The sequence below is a fragment of the Megalops cyprinoides genome, chromosome 12, assembly GCF_013368585.1.
Source record: "Megalops cyprinoides isolate fMegCyp1 chromosome 12, fMegCyp1.pri, whole genome shotgun sequence".
NCBI lineage: Eukaryota > Metazoa > Chordata > Actinopteri > Elopiformes > Megalopidae > Megalops > Megalops cyprinoides.
This window is the reverse complement of record NC_050594.1, coordinates 11,142,460-11,164,927: the sequence shown is the minus strand read 5'-3', so window position 1 is coordinate 11,164,927 and position 22,468 is coordinate 11,142,460. Positions and strand designations below refer to the sequence as shown.

The 22,468-nt window shown below is 40.3% G+C and overlaps 1 protein-coding gene across 4 annotated transcripts in view; it reads right to left on the bottom strand.

Moving 5' to 3' along the window:
- Positions 1 to 22,468, bottom strand: part of LOC118787116 (1-phosphatidylinositol 4,5-bisphosphate phosphodiesterase beta-1) — a 63,819-nt gene that overhangs the window by 2,958 nt on the left and 38,393 nt on the right. Inside the window, exons 10-32 of one of the 4 annotated variants that reach the window (XM_036542550.1) lie at positions 20,236 to 20,382; positions 19,707 to 19,864; positions 18,413 to 18,495; positions 17,943 to 18,027; positions 17,288 to 17,465; positions 15,305 to 15,372; positions 14,639 to 14,735; positions 14,302 to 14,386; positions 14,064 to 14,188; positions 13,745 to 13,899; positions 12,778 to 12,942; positions 12,451 to 12,550; positions 11,963 to 12,067; positions 11,641 to 11,753; positions 8,912 to 9,050; positions 8,252 to 8,305; positions 7,517 to 7,736; positions 6,788 to 6,968; positions 6,150 to 6,226; positions 5,928 to 6,017; positions 5,025 to 5,082; positions 4,452 to 4,538; positions 4,036 to 4,060 (exon numbers count right to left, since the gene is read on the bottom strand). In XM_036542550.1, the coding sequence (XP_036398443.1) occupies positions 4,036 to 4,060; positions 4,452 to 4,538; positions 5,025 to 5,082; positions 5,928 to 6,017; positions 6,150 to 6,226; positions 6,788 to 6,968; positions 7,517 to 7,736; positions 8,252 to 8,305; positions 8,912 to 9,050; positions 11,641 to 11,753; positions 11,963 to 12,067; positions 12,451 to 12,550; positions 12,778 to 12,942; positions 13,745 to 13,899; positions 14,064 to 14,188; positions 14,302 to 14,386; positions 14,639 to 14,735; positions 15,305 to 15,372; positions 17,288 to 17,465; positions 17,943 to 18,027; positions 18,413 to 18,495; positions 19,707 to 19,864; positions 20,236 to 20,382 (2,595 nt within the window). Of the gene's footprint in view, positions 1 to 4,035; positions 4,061 to 4,451; positions 4,539 to 5,024; positions 5,083 to 5,921; positions 6,018 to 6,149; positions 6,227 to 6,787; positions 6,969 to 7,516; positions 7,737 to 8,251; positions 8,306 to 8,911; positions 9,051 to 11,640; positions 11,754 to 11,962; positions 12,068 to 12,450; positions 12,551 to 12,777; positions 12,943 to 13,744; positions 13,900 to 14,063; positions 14,189 to 14,301; positions 14,387 to 14,638; positions 14,736 to 15,304; positions 15,373 to 17,287; positions 17,466 to 17,942; positions 18,028 to 18,412; positions 18,496 to 19,706; positions 19,865 to 20,235; positions 20,383 to 22,468 lie in introns of those variants that run through there. The other 3 variants (XM_036542548.1, XM_036542549.1, XM_036542551.1) reach the window with 3 other exon arrangements.

The following is a 22,468-nucleotide window of genomic DNA, read 5'->3' as shown; positions in this document are numbered from 1 at the left end:
GCTGAAATGACTGACAAAACATGGTAGTATCAAACTGTGGAGATGCTGTTCCTTCCGCTACAGAAATAATAGTACATACTACTACTACTACTACTGCTACTACTACTACTACTACTACTAATAATAATAATGAAATATTCTCTGGCCAAACAATTTGCCAACTTGACAGTCTGACTGATCTATAAACAAAACAATTATCTGCAGTTTATAAAACAGCCAACAGTACTGAAATATTGCCACAGGTTTTTGCCATCAGAAGGTTTTAAAGAAATAGACAGAGTAAAAGACAGCATGAATCAATATGTGTAAAGAAAAACTGATCCTTAAATTTAGGTCTCAGTCTAAGTCCTTTACATGTTATTGACCCTGTTTAAGCAGAGGTATGGCAATTGTTAAACACAAGTGCAATCAAGTGGCACAGGTCCTACGAATTTTGGGCTTGGTACTTTGAGTCTTGGTATTTTAATGGCACTAATATATGTGGCAATGGGCATGTCAAAAGTGGGAATGTGCACTGACCAATCAGAAGACCTGTCATATAATTTTTAAAGAAGGGCTCACGCTGGTGCCATGGTGCATCATTACTTGATAGTGGGAGACACTGCAACTGTCATAAATCATACCTTTAAAAAGTAATGAGAATAAAGTTAAATCCACAAAGCAAGTTAAAAAATAATGTGGAGAAAACAGCCATTGGCTGCATCTGAGCATTTGGGGGATTGTACTTTTCATCCTTTATGGCTTGTGTGCGAGTGCAGCAGATATTTTGGTGAGAGGAGCTTAAAGCACAATTGCTGATTTCAGTCAGTCAAGAGAGAAAAAGAATAACAAACATTGGCTCATACTTAAATCAAAATATATTCAAATTTGTGAAGCACAATTACTACAGTCAGTCATGCTTTCTAATCAATGCAAGGAAACTTATTTCTTGGCTCCATTTAAATGACGAGCCAGATAAAAATGAACAAAAAGCCCACAAGTTTCTGAAATTGAAAATACTAATTCATTTCACTAATTTATAATCATATTTCATAGGATGGCGTAGCAATCAACAACTAAAGGCAACGAATTTGGACTTTGGCGCAATTTGAATGTGTTCTGCCTACACACATTGCTGTGTCTAACACGTTTCTAAAACATGCAAAAGTGATCATGTTCTCAGGAGAGCTGGTGGCGTACTGTACAAGGACAAGGCATGTGTCACGTTTATGGGAACATTCAGAGAGTAGGTCACCTTTGCGGGAACATTCAGAAAGTAGGGACAGTGGGAAGGAATTAGACCATCTGCTATGAGAATATGGGGAGACAGGAATGCAGACAAACATTGCTCGACAGGTGAGCTGCTTCTGATATTCCTCCTTTAAAATCTAGAGGAAATAATTCAGATGTTTTTTTACAATCTTTATTTGTCTCCTTCAAGACTTTCTTGCCCAAAGAGTTAATGCATTCTACATTGCTATGAAAACAATACTTGCATAATTGAGGGAAATATTTCATAAATTGTGTGCTCTTTGACTTTATTCTTACTTGCTTTGTCTATAGGTTTTGTTTCTTATGTTTTCTATTTCTCTTCCTCTCTCTTTGTGATTAAAATGCAGGCCTGTCTGAGCCAACTTCATTTGTTTTTGGCTGTAAGTGTTTTAATGTTTCACTAATGAAAACAATTGGTTATATTTACCGTCTGCAATTCTAACAGATGGCAGAATTAATTACACAATGATATAAAGCAATAATATTTGGTTTCATAACATTTAATTAATGATTTAATTTAGTTTAGATTTTTAAATTGTGTTTCACAACTAATGCTGTTAGTGTTCATTAGTAGATGCTTCTCCCTTGTCTTTTTATATTTTACCATTATTTTTAATCAAGTACCCCTTTAGGGGTAGTCACTGTGCTGCCAGGTCTCAGGTGGAAGTAACACAATGGCAAAAACGACAACTGCATTGTGCCCAAAATGCTACTGCGCTCTGAAAATTCCCAATGACCTAAATAGTGTGAAAACACTGTGCCCCAAATGCTAACGCACTCTGAATATTCACAATGCCCTAAATATTGTGAAAACATGGTGCCAAAAAATGACACTGTGCTCTGAAATTCACAACAGCACACAAAATAGTGTGAAAATAACAACACCCTAAATAGTGTGACCACCCGTCACCCCTTTACAATGTGTTAGTGCCACTAAACTGTTGGCACAGATGCTGCACTTCCAAAGTAAGTGCAGCCCCAGGGCTCATCATCTGAGCTGTATTTTCAAGACATCAAAATTTAGACCCGTGCCTGTTTTAGTGTTGGCTTTCCAAGGCTTGGAGGTATGTTTGCCAGACTAATCTCCCAACTGCCTAAACACGCTAAATGTGATAGAAACTAATCCGTCTATTGACTAAACATAGTAATTGTGATAGACACTAATCATCCAGCAACCTAAATATGCTACATTTTATGGAAACTAATTAGAGAAACCTAGACATGCTAAAAGTGATAGACACTAAACCCCCAGCAGCCAAAACATGGTAAATCTAACACACACTGGGCATAATGTGCTCACTGGGTTTACACAAAACTGAAGATCAAAACATAAACTTGCAGGACTGAATCCATGAAGGAGCATAGCTGTTGTACTCTTAAGCAACATAATTAAGCTGAGCTACTTCAGAAAATACCCAGCTGTATAAATAGACGTTACATGAAAATGAAGATGGCTTAAGAGGCTCTGCAAAGCAAATGAAATAACAATTTTCTGGAGCTGTACTACTGTTTAGTGACACTGCAATGTGCCCTCCTTTAATATGCCTGCTACAGGGTACTGTTAGCTTCAGGTGAAAGGTCTGCTTTATTGTCTCTTTATAGGTGGTTGAGAATTATCTGAGTTTTGAAATTATGTGATCTACACATCTTCAAAATATTGGTGATAAAATGATTTTTATGGAGTATGTCTTTCCTGGTATTGTGTAACAAACTATTACATACAACTACCGTACATCTAACTGTACACAGCTGCACCTTATTTTCTGCTTTTATGTGTATGGGAGCCTCTAGTGGTTGAAAGCCACACATGCATTAAACCCACCAAAATCAAATGGGTATAGTATTGATGTATTACCCAGGGGTTATGGGTATGGCTGTAGAAGAGGGTAGGTTATGGGTATGGCTGTATAAGGGAGGTGATGAGTATAGTATTGCTGTAGAAAACAAGGTAAAGAAACATATCCTGCATGCTCCCAGAGCAGACCAGCATTGCCCCATTGCTTCTCACATCACATTTCAAATAACAAAAACATGCTCTCTGCACAATTACATCTATGTCATGTACTCCTCACAAAACTTAACTTACAAATTCTAACAGTCGTCCTTAATGGTGTTTCAAACACGAATACAGACAAATGAGGTTTTCACAGTCAGAGGAAACTGAAACGCAAATGAGAGTCTTGGAGTGTAGGGGAATGGTTTGTCAAACTAGCCGCAATGTGCTTTGTACAGAACTTTAACACATTAAAATTACAGGGTCAGCTTTTGCTGTATGAACACATGAGTGCAGTTATCGTCTGATAAAATTGACTTGCTTAGTAGATGCTCTTACCTTGCCCAACCAATTGTACAGGTGAACATTTACTCAGACAATATAGTTCCTGATTAAATTCAATTCAAATCCAATTCAAAGCACCTTGGCTGAATGAAAATTCTATATAAGTGCTATGTAATTCATTCATATTATCATCATTGTAATGCATAGCAGTGCTCCACTAGGTATTAAACCAGCAACTTTACGACAGATTGCTGCCCCATATGAGAAGCTAAAATGTATCACTCACATAAATATGTCAGTGGACAGAGCGCATTGCAGTTAGATTGAACTGAGGTCACAGCAGGACATGGGGAGAATGCAGACTCAACTTCATTACATGTTTCCTGGGTTTGTTTTGACATGAGGATCTGCAATAAGCATAACTCCTCTATGTATCTTAGAAGCACAGCTTATCAACAGCTGCATTTAACATTAATGGCAAGAATCATTAATGCAGTACAGCTTACCTTCCTCGTCAGATGAGCTGCCCTCCTATAATAATAATAATAATAATAATAATAATAATAATAATAATAACATTCATGCATGCTGAGCACTGTTTACGTCTCATTAACACATGCAGTACATACATTTATGAACACTCAGTTCTGCATTCAGTTACTGAGGACACAAAGCACTGTATCCCTGCAGTACTAAGGTCATACTACAGCTGAATCATTACAGATATTGTGTTCACAAATCTAGAATCACAAAGGTGTTTCAACGCTTCCTTAAATCAAAAAACCTCTAACTTACAGTGTCTTGAAAACCCATCTGTGTGCCTATTCTAATCACCTCCAAATCTGTACACATCCTATAGAAACAGATAAACACAAATTAAAACCAAAAACAGTCCTGTTAAGTCCACTTGAACTGGGAATACCTTGGGTTTTTCCTCCAGGATTTGCTGAAGAACATCCTTGTGTTTTTCCCGAAGTTTCTCTTCTCTTTTGGTCTGAGCCTCTTCTAACTACAGAAAAAACACCACAAACAGCTCAGATGATGTGAGTATATGATACGTCTAACAGTGAAAACTGTCATGTCACAGGAACAATTGAAACTTACTGAAAGTAAGTGACTGATGATATTACACTATGACATTATGACATATTTTCCATGATCATGTTTATTGCATGTAATTGTTATTTTTTGCAAATTGTGACAAGAGAAATGCATTCCATGCAGTTTTTCATGACAGTCGTCTCATTGAGGGCACGTAATTCAAGTACTTAAATTCTCCAACATCATCTGGCTCAGGAATATGTACTTTCTCACTCAGTGTCATGAACCTGAACAGTGTGCTATTAGACATGTTACCTAAGATAAATCTGCTGAATATGGCCTTGACCGGGTCAAAACGTTATGTACCAGTACATGGTTAATAGCACTTAAAGACCATTAAGCGTGAAGTCTGCTGCCACCTTGTGATAGACATAGGTATGCCTCAAACCCTTACCCTTTTGATGCACTGCACCACCTCATTCACATAGGACCTGTTGATCTCCAGTTTCTCTCTAGAAAGAGTAAAGGATATGCACATGTAAATATGTTATCAGTCTTATTAGGAGAATATTCACCTGGCAATCTTTTTGGTTTATTACACCTGTGAATCTTTTTGGCCAGGTTGTTGGGACAACCTGTCCAATGGCATGGCAGCTCTCAAACGCTGGAGAAACAAAAGGTCATCACATGGCCTCCAGCACTGAACCAATGAAATGGCTTCAATAGCCAGCTGTCTCCATCAGCCAATCACAGCTGGCTGCAAAAGGAGAGACACGGCTAGGAAGGTAGAGGAGACTAGAGCGCCCATGGCGTCCCTACACTGCATAATTACTGTTATACTGTGCACATTCATTCACACACCTCTATAACTCTCAAATAACATTGATTAGCCAAGACCAATAAGTAATGACTAGCTTTTTTTGAAAAAAAAGGAAAAAAAAACAACAACTAAAATAATGGTAAAAAAAAAAAAATATATATATATATATATATATATATAGTAATGGCAACAAGTATAAAACTTTGATGTTCCTATCATTAGCTATGTATGTAACATTACCTATAATATACAGCTAACTACAGTGACAGTTTGCAGTTTCTAACAATTTGCAACAATTTCAATAAACACCACATATGTCATGTGAAGATTTATATTTTCTGTTTTATATTCTGTTTTCATTTATGAATACATGAACAGGATGACAGTGTGCCAATAATGCCTTTTTTATATATCATAAACATACACACATACACTTATGTTAAGCTCTCACTCACATACACCTATGCACATGAATACACACAGGGACACAAAGGCACGCACAAACACACATACACACACATGGACACACACACTCACTCCTCACTCAGGTGTTTCTCCTTCAATTTGGCTTCAGTCATCATCTCTTGTCTTTTCTTGTCCATTTTCTTTTTCAGTTCTTTTTTCTCCCTAAAAAGCATGAGAAAGTGAGATGTTATTTCATTAAACTTTCTACTACGATCAATAACAATCACATTTAAAGAGTGATACTTTAGTGTCATTGACAGCAATAAAATCTGCAGGACCCCAAAGAAGACATACTTTTCACAAATGTCTTTTAATTTCTTCAGCTGGTTGGATTGACTCTCCTCTGCCACCACAGTCAGTTTCTCCATGAGCTGAAAAACACACATACCAAGGAGAGTGAAGTGAACGGTTCATGTGTTCTCCTGAGTGAGGCATTGTTTGCCTGTGTGATGTGTTTTCCTGAGATTGGTATACATGCGTGATGTGTTCTCATGAGTGTGGTATACCTGGGTGATATGTTCTGGAATTCTTTTGCAAAGCACCTTTATCACAATGTGAATTGTTGTTATTATTATTTTGTTATTTTATTATTATTATTATTATTATTATCATTGTTGTTATTATTATTATTATTATTATCATCATCATCATTATTATTTTTATTTGAGAGGTGGTGGCCTTCTCATTTGTTCCACCAACATATGAGGGTTGTTACTCATTCTGCCCCGTGCTCTGTGCATTTTCCACACTGCTTGATATAATGATGCTTCCTCAGGTCTGGCTGGGCTGGGCACCTGCAGGAGTGTGGACTTCCTGACACAGCTTTACTAGCTTTTTAACAGTAAAAAGATGTCTTGAGGTGTGATGTACCTTTTTTCCATTCATTTTATATTATATTGACATGTATTATATTATGTGGCAGTGAGGTCTACCTGCTTGATTTGCTGCTGTTTCTGGTACTTCTCGCTGTAGTACTGTTCTTGCCGCAGGTCCAGCAGCTGTTGCTGCTGTTGTCCCTTCAGTTCGGCCAGCTTCTCTCCGCTCTCCTGGTCCAGAGCAGCCAGCTCCTGCTCACTAGGGGAGGGACCGGACTCCACACTGGACGATGCACTCCTGCAGTAAAGTTAGCCCACACCACTGAACAGGACTGAATCCCAGTCTGCATCATGAAATACCAGTGCAGAATGGAGGAAAAGATGTTTCTGTGTGACGTGGAAAGCTTTAGAGTTTGGTATTGTCTGTGTTGCTGCAAAGCTGCTAATTTGATGGCAGAAGCACACCGAAACCTTGCTGTCATCATCAACACATCCAGCAAATCATATAGCAAAGCATCCGTAAAACAAATATATGCTATACAAATTAGCCTAACCCTGTTTTACACTGCCATGGTGCTCACCGTAAGTTACCTTATTTAACAAACATGCTAACCTATTTTCTATTCTTATTCTTCTTATGAATATTAAACCGTCACACAATATTTGTAACCATTATATACAGAAAACCACCCTTTTCATTGCTCAGGACTGTACATCAGCATGGCATATTAATCTCAGAGGGACAGAGATTGCAATGAGTACAAGCCAACAGAGTGAGGGAGCAGAAGGACAGGAAGAAAGGAGAAGAGTGTGTAAATACAGGAGGAGACTGAGAGGGGAACCTACCTCTTCTTACCATCTCTCTTTGCACACTTTTGGAGCGCAGCCCGTCTGCGCTGGTAATCGTTCTTAAACTCATTGTACTTGGTGGTGTGCTCTTTGATCATGTCTGTGGTCCTCCTGTGATGCTTCTTCGTGAGCTCCTTCATCTCTTTGTACCGTTTTCTCTGTTCTCGGACGAACACCTTCTGTCTCTTCAGCTCCTCCACTGATTGAGCTTCCACCTCTGAAAGGGGGCGAAGAGTCAAGCATCACACATCAGTAGCACCACATCATCTGATCTGAGGATTATTCTAACAGGGAACAACAATAAGGAGTTCATTAACATCATTCAGAATACAATAACATAATCTGCTTCCTATGCATTTAACATAGTGATTTGTCATGTTGAAGCTATGCTGAAATCCCCAAGTGTCCCTCACAGTTAAACGGGAAGCCAACTAGCCACCCATAGCCAACTAATGGCCATCCTTCTGGGTCCCTTACAGTCTCAGGAAATGTGTTGACTGATATTAATGGATATTTTCATTCACAAGTCTTCATTTATGTCTATTCTGCAATTAGTTTTCTTTCACGTTGTTTCCCAGGAGGTTCATTCAATCACATTTCCTGGAGGGGACGTTCTTCACTTGGAGTTTTCAGGTTTTTTTTGGTTCCCTCTAGAAAATGTACTCTTAAAAATGCATTTTAACAAATTTAATGCACTCCTTAAATTTATATTTATCACACATACTGGTCTACCTGTGAGAACACTCTGCACAACGTCTTCTGTTCTGACCGCAGGTTTCACTGACCCTGCAACACACACACACACACACACATACACACACACACACGTTCAGGAACAACCTCAGGATCACTTTATAATTTATATTAAAACAAGATCTCCGACATGCTTCAGATTAAAGTTCTAAGAGCACAGTACACATGTAGGTCCTCCCACTGCTACATCTAAACTACACTATAGTAAACAGACACTGATTACACAGAGAGTAGAAAACCTAATTAACAGTGCAGTTTCACTTTCAAAAATGCCATTTCACAATCATAATGAACACTTTGATCTCTGCCCTGCGTTCATCATTTTAACCTCCTATTGAATAACGCAAAGTTACACAGCAGTCCTTTCAAAGCCTGCTGAAATTCTTTCTCAAACAGGAGTCTGGGGGCAGAATTAAGGTCGGGACAGAGACACCTGATGGTCGATCAAAAACTGTTGGTGGCCAACTATACCACCTGAGCACCTTGACCGACAACAGCACATGTGTGTCCAGCTTTAGAGGTCTCTGACAGACGCGAGAGGGATCTCGTGGTGGGGTTAGAGATCTCTGACAAAGAAGAGTCTGGGGGGGTTGGAGGTCTTTAATAGACAATAGTCTGGGGGCGAAGTTTGGAGTGTACCTGTGGGCTGGGGCTGATGAGTCACCTGGGAGGCTGGTTTGGGGGTGATGCAGGGGGCATGGCTTACGCCATTTTCAGATGGGGCAGGTTTGGGTTCACTCGTGGGCTCAGATGGCTGGTCTGCTCGAGGTTCCACCTGCTAACACAACAGCAGAGCTGCAACAGGCACCCTTATTTGTGAACAAATAGACACATATTAGTAGCACTAGCGTATGATGAAATGAGAACACATCTTTCCTCTGAGGTTAACCATATGCATAATCAAACAATATATCTCAATTCTTAGCATAAAAAGTGAACAATTCAATGTGAAATTAGAAGACATTTGTTTTCAAATTGACTTTAGAAAAATAGACAAACTGTAGTGAGAACTGTTTCACAGACTACAGGTAGCCTATAACTATATTTATAATATAACATTTCTATGTTATATAATATCATTGTTGGTCATGATGAAAATTCAGTTGTAAATATACAGCCAACTACATTACTAGCATTTAGTAGACACTCTTATCCAGAGCGTCTTACATCAGTCACAGGTTTTTACAATGTTATCCATTTATACAGCTGAATGTTTACTGAAGCAATTGTGAGTACCTTGCCCAAGGGTACAGCAGTAGCGCCCCTGTGGGGAATTGTACCAGCAACCTTGTGGTTACGAGTCCTGCTCCTTAACCACAATGCTACACTGATGCAACTGCCCAAATAGACAGTCAACATTTCTGTGCTGTAGAAGTTTACACTGTGGCTAAGAAGTAGACATGCATTTCCTCAAACACACAGTAATCTATGGAGACCTCACATGCAGTGGTTACATGCTCTGATTTGAGGTCACATTCGGATATATTTGGGATACATTCTCCACACTGTGGGGTATATATTCCAAATGTATCTGAATGTGACCTAAAATCAGAGCATGTAACCATGCTGCTTTTTCCTGACTGATTGATTACTCTTGCCGTAGGTCCCACTCTGCTGGAGAAGCATGTGTATTTCCATGCATTTTATGATTTTAGGTTATCATTTACACAGATGATAGGGTAATATTATCGTAATGTCATACGAATTGGGCTCAGTTGAACTTTCTTCTTTTAATTGCACATAAACATTCGCATTTGACTAGCTGAATACCTAGCTTGCTAACTAAACAGACCCTTTTACATTCTTAAATTGTTGTAGTGTCTGAAAGGGACAGACACAAGGGATATGGTATTTCCATATGCATAGTATCATATACAGTTTGAGGGAAATTTAGCTAACTAGTTAAGGAGATAGTGATAACTGTCAGCTGGTTACATACCTAAAAAGCAAGATTTTTTTACATCAGACTTGCTGACCTCTACTGAAATATGGGATTATTAGGGTTCTGGGTACAAGTTAGTACACCCTCTAAACTTTAGGCCATACTCATCCTAATGAGCATTCACATTATACAGGGGCCAAACTTGCAGACATTGGAGTTTTTAACCATTCCTGGAAGAGGAGTCACTGTGAAGCATGTAGAGATCACTCTTATGACTAATAACCTTCTGAAGTGCAACAGCCAGTGAGGTAATATAACAAAAGTCCACCCCATGATTCACTCCAAAAAGTAGAAAACCATATATAATATATATCTTGCTTGTAGATATTGCTGCAGAAGAATTCTACAGTCTATTGAGACTTGCATGGGATGTCTCTAAGTGTATAGAGAGAAAATTTCACAGATAAAAATTGCTGAGCAGAATCTGAGTTTATATTGGTGTCACTTGGGTTCAATATATAAGGTTCTCTTCAGCATTTGCAGGAGCACAACATTGCAAAAGGAAATGGAGCAGATCATATTGAGATAGACAGACCAAGCAACTACAGCTAGCCCACAATTTTAGGATATGTCAATGCATCAGGATGAATCCCCCTTCACTTTTTTCTTTATCTGTATTAAAACATGCAGTAGTCACCCAGGCCTTGGAACTTTACAGTCTGGGAAAAAAAAGAATGGTTACAGCCTTCCTGACAACCAATTTCCCCAGCCAGATGCAATAAACATGTGTAATATGGGAAATAAATGTAAGAGAGTAGGTGTTGGCACAGTTCTCTGCTGCCTAGGAACAGAGGGTGAAGAACAGGGAGTGCTGTCTGCTAAACAAGAATGGTGAGGATCTCCTCTACTAGATAACGTTGAAATAATGTTAAATGATTTTGCTTTTTATAATAACGATAATGTAGATACACAGTTACTTTGCTGGGAACCTCCCCAAGGATGAGGTTATAAAAATTAATACATATATACATATACAGTACATGTATGTATACATGTACAGGAGTCTTAGATAATACTGGAATAAGTGAAAGAGAAGTTCTAGAAAAATTACAAAAACATGCAGTTTATGCAAACACATCAGAAGGCTATGTTGATATCCAAGAGGCTTTAAAGAACAATGGAGATTGCTTATGAACTAATAACAAAAATCATCAGTATAATATTAATACATAAAAAATGGTTTTTACTGATTTAGGGAGTTATAGGCCAGTTAGTTTAATGGCATCTCAATGGATCAATGGATAAAATCAATGGATTTTGGACTCCATCATAACAGATTTTCTGTACTTATTCTGGAAACAAATAGTATTGTATGCTCTGAACTGGTCATCTGAATTATATGCAATGCAGCAAAATAATCCCCACAGGACACGTGAAACAGAGGTTCCATTACAGATTGGAACCACATAATTGTAAAGCACCCAACCTCTTTACTGACAACTTCCTCTCCTTCCTCTAGAGTTAGAGCTGCCAGCTGATTGGCTCTCTGCTCCATCAGGTTGACATATCGGATGGGATTGGACAGGGCCTCAATCACATCTGCTCACGCAGAAAAAGACACCACCAACAGAGTTATAAACAGCAGTGATGTAAGAAGGACATTTCAAGACACACCTCAAAATGCAAAACAGCATTATGTGTCTGAGATTTAAGAATCAGTGCAAATCAGAGATGAATAATAAAGGTCATTGGCCTCAGCCTACATACACTCCACAGCCACATAGTCTTTAACTTCAGATGAAATTTACCTGCAAAGGTGTCTGGCACATAGTCCTTAACTTCAATGTAGACAAACAAGGCAGGCAGAGTGAGTGACTGGTTCTTCTCATTCCTGAGGCCAATGTAATGATAACCTGAAAGAGAGAGAGAGATCGTTCACCTCTGAGAGTGTCCTCACCTGCCCGAACCTCATACACCTGACAGAATCTGCTATCTGCTTGAACCTCACATAGTCCTGAAAGGATCTCTGACCTTCTCATACCTCACACATTCCTGAATCCAGAAAGAATCTCTCACCTGGTGACATTATACTTACTTCTGAAAGAATCTTTCACATGGAGAAATCGCACAAAGTTCTAAAACAATCTCTCACCTGATAAGATCATGCAAACTTCTGGAAAAAAATCTCTCACCTTGTAAAATCATACACACTTATAAAAGAATCTCATACCTGGTGAAATCACACACACTTCTGAAAAAAATGCTCACCTAGTGAAGTTTAAAAAGCATCTCTCACCTGGGCGAATAGCAGACACTGGAATAATACGGTGTCCTATGAATTTCCCTCCTTCCTCAAACACAGCAATTCTCAGAGAGGCCAGAGTGGGAAGTACAACCTACAGAGATACACACAGAATAGTCACTCTCATGAGCACATGCATGCTCACAACACCCACACACGTACATGCAGTCATACACATAGAAACACTATCATATACACATACTCACACACACACACACATACACACACACGCAGCGACCACTGAATTTGCATGGATTCTGCCAGTCAGAGTAGTGAAATTGGAATGTAGAATGTCCCAGTCTGACAGCCAGACTCATTCACCTTCTTGAAGACGATTGGCTCCTCGTCCCACACAGGATTGATGGCGTTGCCCTGTGAAGTCTTCGTTTTGAATGCTTTCCTTCTTGTGTCCACCGGCAATCCAAACATGTCTACTTCCACATATGTGCCAACTTTCTTATCTGTCAGAAACTGCCCAGATATGATCTGCACATAAAAAATATAAAAGCTTTGTGAACAATGCTGTGAACACAGGAGCAGGTACAAACAGGATAAATGTTAACATAAAGACAGCCGTTCTCTGCTCGGTGCAGGTGACACAGTAGGTGGCAGTGTTTCATTGTCAGTGTTTTTGATTAGTAGGGTTTATTCAGAGCAGTTTAAATCATTAATATTTTCTTATTTTAAAATACATTCAGAATTCAGCTGCAACCCAGCTTTGGCAATCATCATTGTACTACTTAACTCTCTATGACACCACCAACACAGCTTTTTTTCCACACTTAAGTCCCACAGTGCACTACAGTGAAGTCTGCTTTTTACATGGTTCCAAGACAGCAGTGAGATGAGGAAACCTTGGCCAACCTTCCTACCCCTATCCCTAGCAGAATGAAGCCCATTTCGTCTACCATTGTGGGCTTCCAGTCACAGATGACATGGGCAGTTTTGAACCTGGGCCACAGGGCTCAGCATGCACTCAAAATGAGCGCCTTGCTGACTGAACCACTCGGGAGCCCTGCAGCCTTATTATTAAGATTCGAAGGAATCAGTAGTAGAGTCTGCTGGGATGGCAGACTGAGACTTTATGAACCACAAAATGGATGGGGTGGTTCATTCACTGATACACATTTCTGTGGATGGTCTTTGGATTTCCTCATTTGAGTCAGCAATTGACAGCACATTGCCCCACCAACCTAGGGCTTCACTCCCCCAGGACTAAGAAAGCCCCTGGACACCCCTACTGGCCCCAGCAGCTGAAGATCACATCCCAGAGTGGGAACAGACCCACCTTCACTGATAGCGTGTTGGCTACAATCCCGTCCACCGTACTCTCAGTGAAGGGATCAAAGTGTTTGTCGTGCCGGCGCATGAACTCCGGTTTGAGCCGGTACCCGCTCTTCCCATTGTATTCATACATTCCCAGGTTTAATTGCATAGACAGGTCTGTTCACAGAGCGAAAAAAGAAGACACTTCACCATTACATTCAACAGCTCAACACAGAAAATAATGTTGTCTTACTCTGATGGTTCAGCTCAGTTTGTTCAGAGAAAAGACCACAGTAAAGTGTGACTCAGTGTTGGGTGAATACACTCAGTGTGGATCTCACCAATAGTTTGAAAGTTCAGAGCCACTAGCTGGCACCCTGCGTTCCAGAAGACCTGGGGCATGTAGTTGGAGGAATCCACCCTGGTGCCCTTTGGGTATATCCGGCTGAGCTGGAGCTTGTTGTATCTAAAGGAAAGATGTTAAGGAAAAACCAGATACAACATGGACCAATTCCACAGTCAGTTTGTGAGCCACTCTGGACTTTGTGTAGGGGTAGCATACTCCTAATAAAAGGATTCTCCACAAATTCTACAGGCGACTTCGTGAGCAGCTCCAGAGCCTTTGTCTCCACAAATGACGACATCTGGTAACTACGGTTTATTTCTGCAAAACAAGAACACATTTATGCATGACATTTATAAAAACACTTCTGTTACACATGGATTGTGTTTATCTGTGTGCATGCATGTGTGGTGATGTGCTTGTGAGAGAAGAAGGGAGAGAGAGAGTGTGCACATGTGTGTGTGTGTGTGTGTGTGTGTGTGTGTGTGAATTCAAGCGTGTCTGGGAGTGTATACATATGCATGAATAAGCCTCTATGTGAGCAGGCATGTGACACACTGGGACATAGCTCACTTTTGGAGGCCTCAAAGGTGTGGAACTTGACAGGTTGGACATAATTGACCAGAGTGGACATCTCCTCTGTGGCAAAGGCTTCACGCTCCGCTGTCCCCTGAAGAAAAAACCAAATCACATCTACTGAGCAATACAGCCACAGGATGTAGATCTAAAACATCACATCTACAGGATATTGCTATAAAGTATCACATCTACAGGGTACTTCTATAAAACATCACATCTATGGGGCACTGTTATAAAATATCACATCTACAGGACACTATTACTACTAAAAAGAATCTCTCAAAGAAATCTGTGTTTTGAAATACATACACTAACACAAAATGGTAAACTTTATTGTCAATGCATTGCCTCAAAGCTCATCAGAAAGTGTTAAAGCTGTGCACTACAGGGTGCTTCCACTACATGGTCATTTTTATAACACCTGTACAGAAATGGACAACATCACAGTGACATTCAAATGACTGCAAAAATGATGGTTTCAGGAAAACATGATGTGATATAAAAAATAATGTTGCTGTGGACATATGATTGTATGTGGGTAAGAGAGACTAGCTACTCCAAGTAATTTTATGGATAATTCATAGTTATTTCTGTATATTGACATGTTAAGTAACAAATGCAAAATGTTATTGTCAAGTGTGCCAGCATTTGGATTTGTACCTCATCTGATGACTTCTTACAGTCATCATCTTCTTCATCATCTTCTTCACTTTCTGCCTCCACCTCCCCTGCAGGTCAAAAGTCAGAGGTCAAAAGTCAATCCTTGAAGGTTTTACCACAGGTATTCTCTATATTGGCCACACCGTCAGCTCTGCGTACTTCATGCTGAAAATGCTGTTTTTGCTAGCTCATTATGAATATTTTTGAAGAGGTGTCTAAAACAAAACATCCATAGCTCGCATAGCAACACACATGGCGGCAACCAGAACCTCAGAGACAAAGAAACACGGAGGAGGGAAGGAGAGAAGGAGCTTACCATATGGTCATAAAATCGAATGAAAAAGAATGTTCTAATTTAGATGCAGTGGGTTTTGTGTGTGTCAAGATGATTAAATCTGCCAGAATTTAATCTGCTCAGAACTGCAGGTGAATTTCCTGTTCAACCCACATACTTGTTCCCTCTGTCTCTTTTGTTCCCTTCAGCATCAGTCAGGACTCATGTCCATTATAATGCTTTTATAACACTGGAAGCAGTCAGAACATATGTCTATTATAAGGCTTTTATAACACTGGAAGCAGCCAGAACTTATGTCCATTATAATGCTTTTATATCACTGGAAGCAGTCAGAACTTATGTCCATTATAATGCTTTTATATCACTGGAAGCAATGTTCTTCTTGTAAACTGCCTTTGCAAAAGATTTTTCTGCAGTGTTTCAGTACTTACAGAGGGCTCTGTTTGCAGAAATCTGCTTTGTATTCATGACTATTCCTACTCCTTACAGTCCATTGCTGTAGCAATACAACTGGATAACAAGTGATTCTTCCCAGAGAATCTACCCTCCATCTCCCTCTGTTTGATACCTTTTTTACCCCTAAATATCTCACAGACGGCATTCAAACTTTAACTACTGCACATTAATTCATTTTACCCTAATGCCACTTTGAAATGCATTTAAATGTTAGTGCTTAGTTTCTTTCTCCACATTCTACATTAATGTCAGCAACCCCTCAACTCAAAAATGGAAAATAGAATAATCAAAGAAAAAAAAAGGAAAGAGCAAATTGCAATGCCTTAAAAGAGGGAAACATCTTCCAACACAAATAGATATTATAAAAGACATGATCATTTTGAAATGAGTGGTTAATGGAACATTTTCCCAGACTAATTGCAGTCTGAAATGGATGCATGATTCATAGTGGGACCCGACCTCAGAAAATGCCACTCAGACTCTCTGAATCATCATTACAGACACTTACAGACACTTTATCTCCCCTCTTATTTCCAGGTAAAAAAATGACTGTTGAGTCACAGAAACACCCCCACCCCCGACAGGGGAGAGGGAGACTCTCTGAGACAGGTGAGCCGTGCCAGCAGAAGCGAGATCAGGGGAGAGTCCAGCATTAACACCAGGACTGAGATCAGGGATGAGATTATTAGCAAGATCAGCACAGATTAGCAGTACCCTACAGCATATCCTCTGTGTGTTGAAAATTACACCACAAGATGGCACTATGAAACAAAGCCCTGTACTATAGACCGCCTCTGTTCTACAGTTGAACCCCTCCACTCACCTCTGGAGAATTCACCAATCAAAAACTAATGGTTGCAGATTAAAACTTTTAAATAAAGAACATGCTGCTAAACTCAACAGATAGCAGGGCTGGGAGAACACCCTCACTGGGTTACATACTATATCATGACCCATTCAAAAGAACTGAAGCATCCATTAACAACATGGGTTTAACATAACACTGGTGTATTATGAATATATAGATGTACGTCATACATGGCTTACAATCACATAACTAATAAAGTCCTATCAACAGCATGTGGAATGTATAAATGGAATGCAATGGAATGTGCAAATAATGATCAGTGTTTCTTCGCTATCAATAGGTCTCTGAAGATATTCTCCAAAAAAGTGTGTGATCTTTAAATAGCGGACTTATCCAAACTGTGGTCCCATGTGGTGGCACGTACCTGCACCAGGAGATGAGGGTTCGAAAGGGACAGAGGGGTCACAGGTGGTGCTGGAAGCCTGCTCGTTCAGCTTCTTCTTGGCACTGTCATCGGGGGCTTTGTGGGTTTTCTTCTTGTTTTTAATTAGGATCTTTCCCATTAGCTCCTGGGGGCTGGGAAGAGGGACGCGCGACTCCAGCTGCCAACATCAGGGTATGACACGCTCAGCACTCTGAATAAGATCAGACCCACCTGGCTGCTATCATCACAGCCGCTTCCAAAAGTATGTGTTTTTGATTTAAGAAGGAATTCTATGCTCACTGTATTTGCCAATTGATTATTTAGTGATGCTTATTGACATATTATTCAACAACAGCTTTCCAGTGTCCATCAAAGCCAGTGAGTGCATCTCCAAATGACAATTATAATAGTCCCAGCAATTAGAAATTTGAAAGCAGGTAATAATGCAGCTCCATGTCAAAAATAATTTAAAGTAGTAATGCAAAATTATCAGCATTTTAATGCAAAAAACATCCTATGACATAAAATGTTCCTATACAATTGAATTTGAGTATCAGTATCTTTTAGAATGTTTACTGGTCAGGTGTGTGTAGGTCTGTGCTGTGGACATGGGTGCACTTTTGAGCATCATGTTACTGTTGCTATATTTACTTACAGGATATTTCTCCAGAGGTTCGATTACCAGTGCATCTCCAAATATTGATCTGCAGTATTCTGCCATCTTGGCTTGCTGCTTTGGACTGAAATTTCAGATAAAGGTACAAACTATTAACAATGACTTTGCTAACTACACAAAACTGTATATCTTTATAAGGTCATGCATATGTATTAGTATCAGTTCAACAACCTTAAGTTCTACTTTTGTATTGACAGTATTGACTGTCTGATGTTACTAAATTCTGTGATGTTGTCAATGTGTTTATGCACTGTGTCTGCCGAGACAGAAGCACTGTCTACGGCTTCTTCTGTAAAGGCAGCACAATCATGAGAGGGAAAACGAATTACGCATTACATAAGCCCACATGCTCTTCCTGCTTCCTGTTGCCATAGCGGCCGTCAGCTGACTCTACAGGGCGGCAGATAAGAGTGTAAGCTGGAGGGAGAGAGGGGAGGCGCCTCACTCACGAGTCCACGTGGTTCTCAAAGGACAGGATGACGGGGAACGGGGACGTTTTGAACGCACATTCAGCGATGGCCTCAATGACTTCCTGCAGAAACGATAACACAGGCACGACAAACCCAGCTTTGATACGTATTTCACAGCACAGTACATATTCAGAACATGCAAACCATGATAATCTAAGAACTGAGGGGATGATGGAGTAGCCTCAACGTTTAGCTAGCCAGTAGCTTCTCTCTTCAATTTTTGTTTGAAACATACAGAGGAAATATCCAAGCAGGACACTGATTCTGCAAATTTACGATAGACATGAAAAATATTATGGATCCTGATCATTTACCACAGATATGAAGAGTATTACGGATACTGATCATTCATTACCTCCTTCATTTACCTCATTTAATTAACCCATCCTAAAAATAACAACTTCACAAAAAGCCCTGATATGTTATTTCTATCTAGGACAAGAACATGCTGTCACCCAGACGACTGGCTATATATCCCTCAAAAGTCCTCTTTTTAAAAAGCCCAATACAGACAGCTGAGTGTAATGTAGATCAGAGCTGGGAAAAGTGTGGGTGTGCAACATGTAAAAGCTGGAATATTTCAAAGGGAAAAGGGAGGATGACATAGCTGTCTCATTGATCTCTGTGATGGTGAAGTGGTGTATAAGTCCATGTATTCAACAGCTCAATGAAAACCCATTAATCAGACATGTGATGTGTACTGCCTCTGAAATGCTCCACACATGGATACGCTGATCACAGACCTGCTCCTCATATTAACCCTGACTGGCTGTCAGCTCACTGTATCACAATAGCATAAAACACCATAGCACTAAGAATCAACAGGAGGACTGCTACAGTGATGAGCCCACTATAGCTCTGACTTAAAAACCAACATGGACCTCACAGTTCCCACTCAGCTCACAGTTAACACTGACCTCACAGTTTGCAATGCTCAAAGCTAGTGTTGAGGTCATTGTTAATACTGACCTGACATTACATTACGCCATTTAGCAGACACTCTTACCCAGAGAGACTTCCAAGTGCATCTCAATGCTAAGAGTACCTGTCAAAAAGTACTACAAGAGGTCAGTGAAATACTGAGTTAAGTGCTAAACTAGTATAGTGGGTTTTTTAAATATAAAATATAGGGATAGATAGGATAGATGGAGAGGAGGGTGGACAAGAAATAAAGCTTGAAACCTGACCTCACCCTTAATTCTGGGCTTCCTATAACACCCTCAGCTCACAGTTAATCCCAATGCCCTGGATTGTCGGAACGTGGCTGTTTTACCTTAAAAGAGATCTCAGAGGTCATGGTGAAGCCGTGCGTGATGACGGGCTCCTCCTCGGCGGTGCGGCCCTTCCAGCAGTCCAGCTCCACGCAGCGGCAGCCCGAGAGCAGCACCTGCCGGTACATCTCCACTGACGAGTTTCCTGCCAGCTGGCCGGCTGTGGAGAGAACACGCCGTGTCACTCTGATTACCCTGGGGCACTTCTGCTTAAGCACCTGCTCCATACAGTTTACCCAGGGACACTTCCGGTTAACTACCTGCTCCATACAGTTCACTCAGGGGAACTTCCGGTTAACTACCTGCTCCATACAGTTTACCCAAGGGCACTTCCAGTTAACTACTTGCTCCATATAGTTCACTCAGGGGAACGTCCTGTTAGACACCTGCTCCGTACGCTTTGCCCACAGGTGCTTCCTATTTAACACTCGCTCTGTATATCTTACCCAGAGGCACTTCCTGTTCAACTCCTACTCCCTGCAGTTTATCCAGAAACCCTGCTGAGAAACACAGATGTGTCATAGAATTTACCTGTGAGGTAGGTGTTGTGGGAGGAATTGATGAAGTAGTGAGAAAGGGGCAGAGTCATGTCCTCACTCTGGTCCAGTTTCTCCGGCGGGATGACCACGTTCTCCTCACCAATGAGATACCGGGAAAACCCCTCCACAGATATTTGTCCTGTTACATACGGGACAAAAGAGGAACAAGCCACAAACCCATCACCCTGACAGTATATATCTACTCACAAGATGCCACAATAGACTTCACATAAAAGGAGAAATTGCTCTTGATGTTTAGTACAGATTCATACAGCTGATACATAAAACTGCTCCATTGAATTTCCAGATTTGTGTAGCTTCTCCTTGAGGCAACAGTCTTGAATCTACAATCCTTCAAAAGAGTCCAATTTGAAAGGCAAATAGTCTCCCTCCCCTGCATTAGCAGGCAGGGCCCCAGTCAGTCTGTTGGTGAGTGAGCCCTGGCACATCACATGTCTGGTGGGTCCACATGTCAGCGGAAGAGGAGCACCCTGTAAGCAGGCACTCAGCAGCCCTCCCCTTGCGGCCAATTCCCCAACCAGTTTATACTAATTAATGTGCTCCTGTCCTCTGAAGAATTCCCAAATTAATTAAAAACGCCTTCATATAACAGTGGAGTAGCATTCTATAATAAGACTCCGTGAAACAGGTTGGAACACTTCGAACAAGTGGTGCCCTTGTGGTGTAAGGGGCGTAACCTGAGTTACGTAAAAGGATACTTACTCTAGATAAGCACATTTGTCAAGCAAATAATAACAATAATAGAACCAGGACAACTACCTTCATCTTACAGGGTGGAGCTGCTGATTTTACGGTGGATAAACTGGACTGAAAGAGTTAGGCAGCTGTCATGACAGCACAGCGTGCTTCCCTACTGTTTCTCTTCTGAATGATGGGCGCAGACAGAAAAAGCAGGATGCTCCAGGCCAGAATTCAAACAGACATGCAGAGCTCCAAGTCTGACAACTGTCTGAGTCACTGACAGTGGAAAAAATACAGCGGATGAGAAAACACGAGTGTTGGGTTCCGTAATCAAAGTAAAATTTAAAGTAAACTGAAAAGCAACACACACAACACTGAACCTACTGAGGATTTACAGGGTGGGGACACGCATCACAAAAGGACGGCTCAACACGGGCATGTTTTAAACCTCCTAAATGACTGATGCACTCTATGTAAACTGCAGCACAAGAGAAATGCTATTCTACTATGTGTCTGCAGAGAAATTGCTAATAACCTAGCTACACACTCAGAGGAACAGATGGTATCATTTCTGCTCAGAAACACAAATACTGCTCATCAGAAAATGTCATGCCTCCAAAATTTTGCAAGGGAACAGTCACTTCTACTACTTCTACCAGTTGTTGAAAATGGACGTACATGAAAACTTTAGCCTGGGTTTGGCTCAGGACAAGAAAACATTTTAGAATACTTATCATAGTCTTTTAAGACTGCGCACAAGCTATAATTCTGTTGCCCCTCGGTCTTCATTCCCCTTCATCAGAAACATACATGGGGCAGTTGAAACAGATTATACAATTAATGTCTAGCACTGGGGATGAGAGAGAGGCCTGTACAGTGACTTCACAACCATCATCCAGTGCATGTGACAGTAGAGGACATTTATGCTGTACTTCAAATGTGCGCTTAAATGGTCTCCCGAGAATACAAGAATCCAACTGTGAAAAACCTTTAATCTGACATATTGAGTTGGATAAACAACTTCGACATTCCTCCACGAGTTCATGCATTGGCGAAATGTCACCACTGACCTCTCACTTCTTCCAGAAAAACATGGCCAAAAAAATTTCATTGATTGTAGATATAAAAAGATATAAAAATACTTAACAGTTTTCACCACAATATTTATTTTAAAGTATGAAGTTACTATGAGGTTATAACAGAAGATATACAAAATTAATGTGTGTAACTTTGCTTAAAGCTGTTTAGAAGCTAGCAAGTACTTAATCTTCAGTTATTTATTTGTTCATGGCTGCTGTGGCAGCAGCTGTATTGCATTTAGCTAAAACAGCTTCCATGCCTATTGATATTTCTGATATAGAAGCACCAGAATGCAACCAAGTCGTATTTATGACTTATCAACTGGTAGATACAAGTTTTGCATTTCAACATTGCATCTGTAAAAAAAGTATTCAGATCACAATGATCTATTTTCCAGTGGTGCTTCTGGGAAAGAACTGTGTTGTAAGAGCAGGGTATCCCTA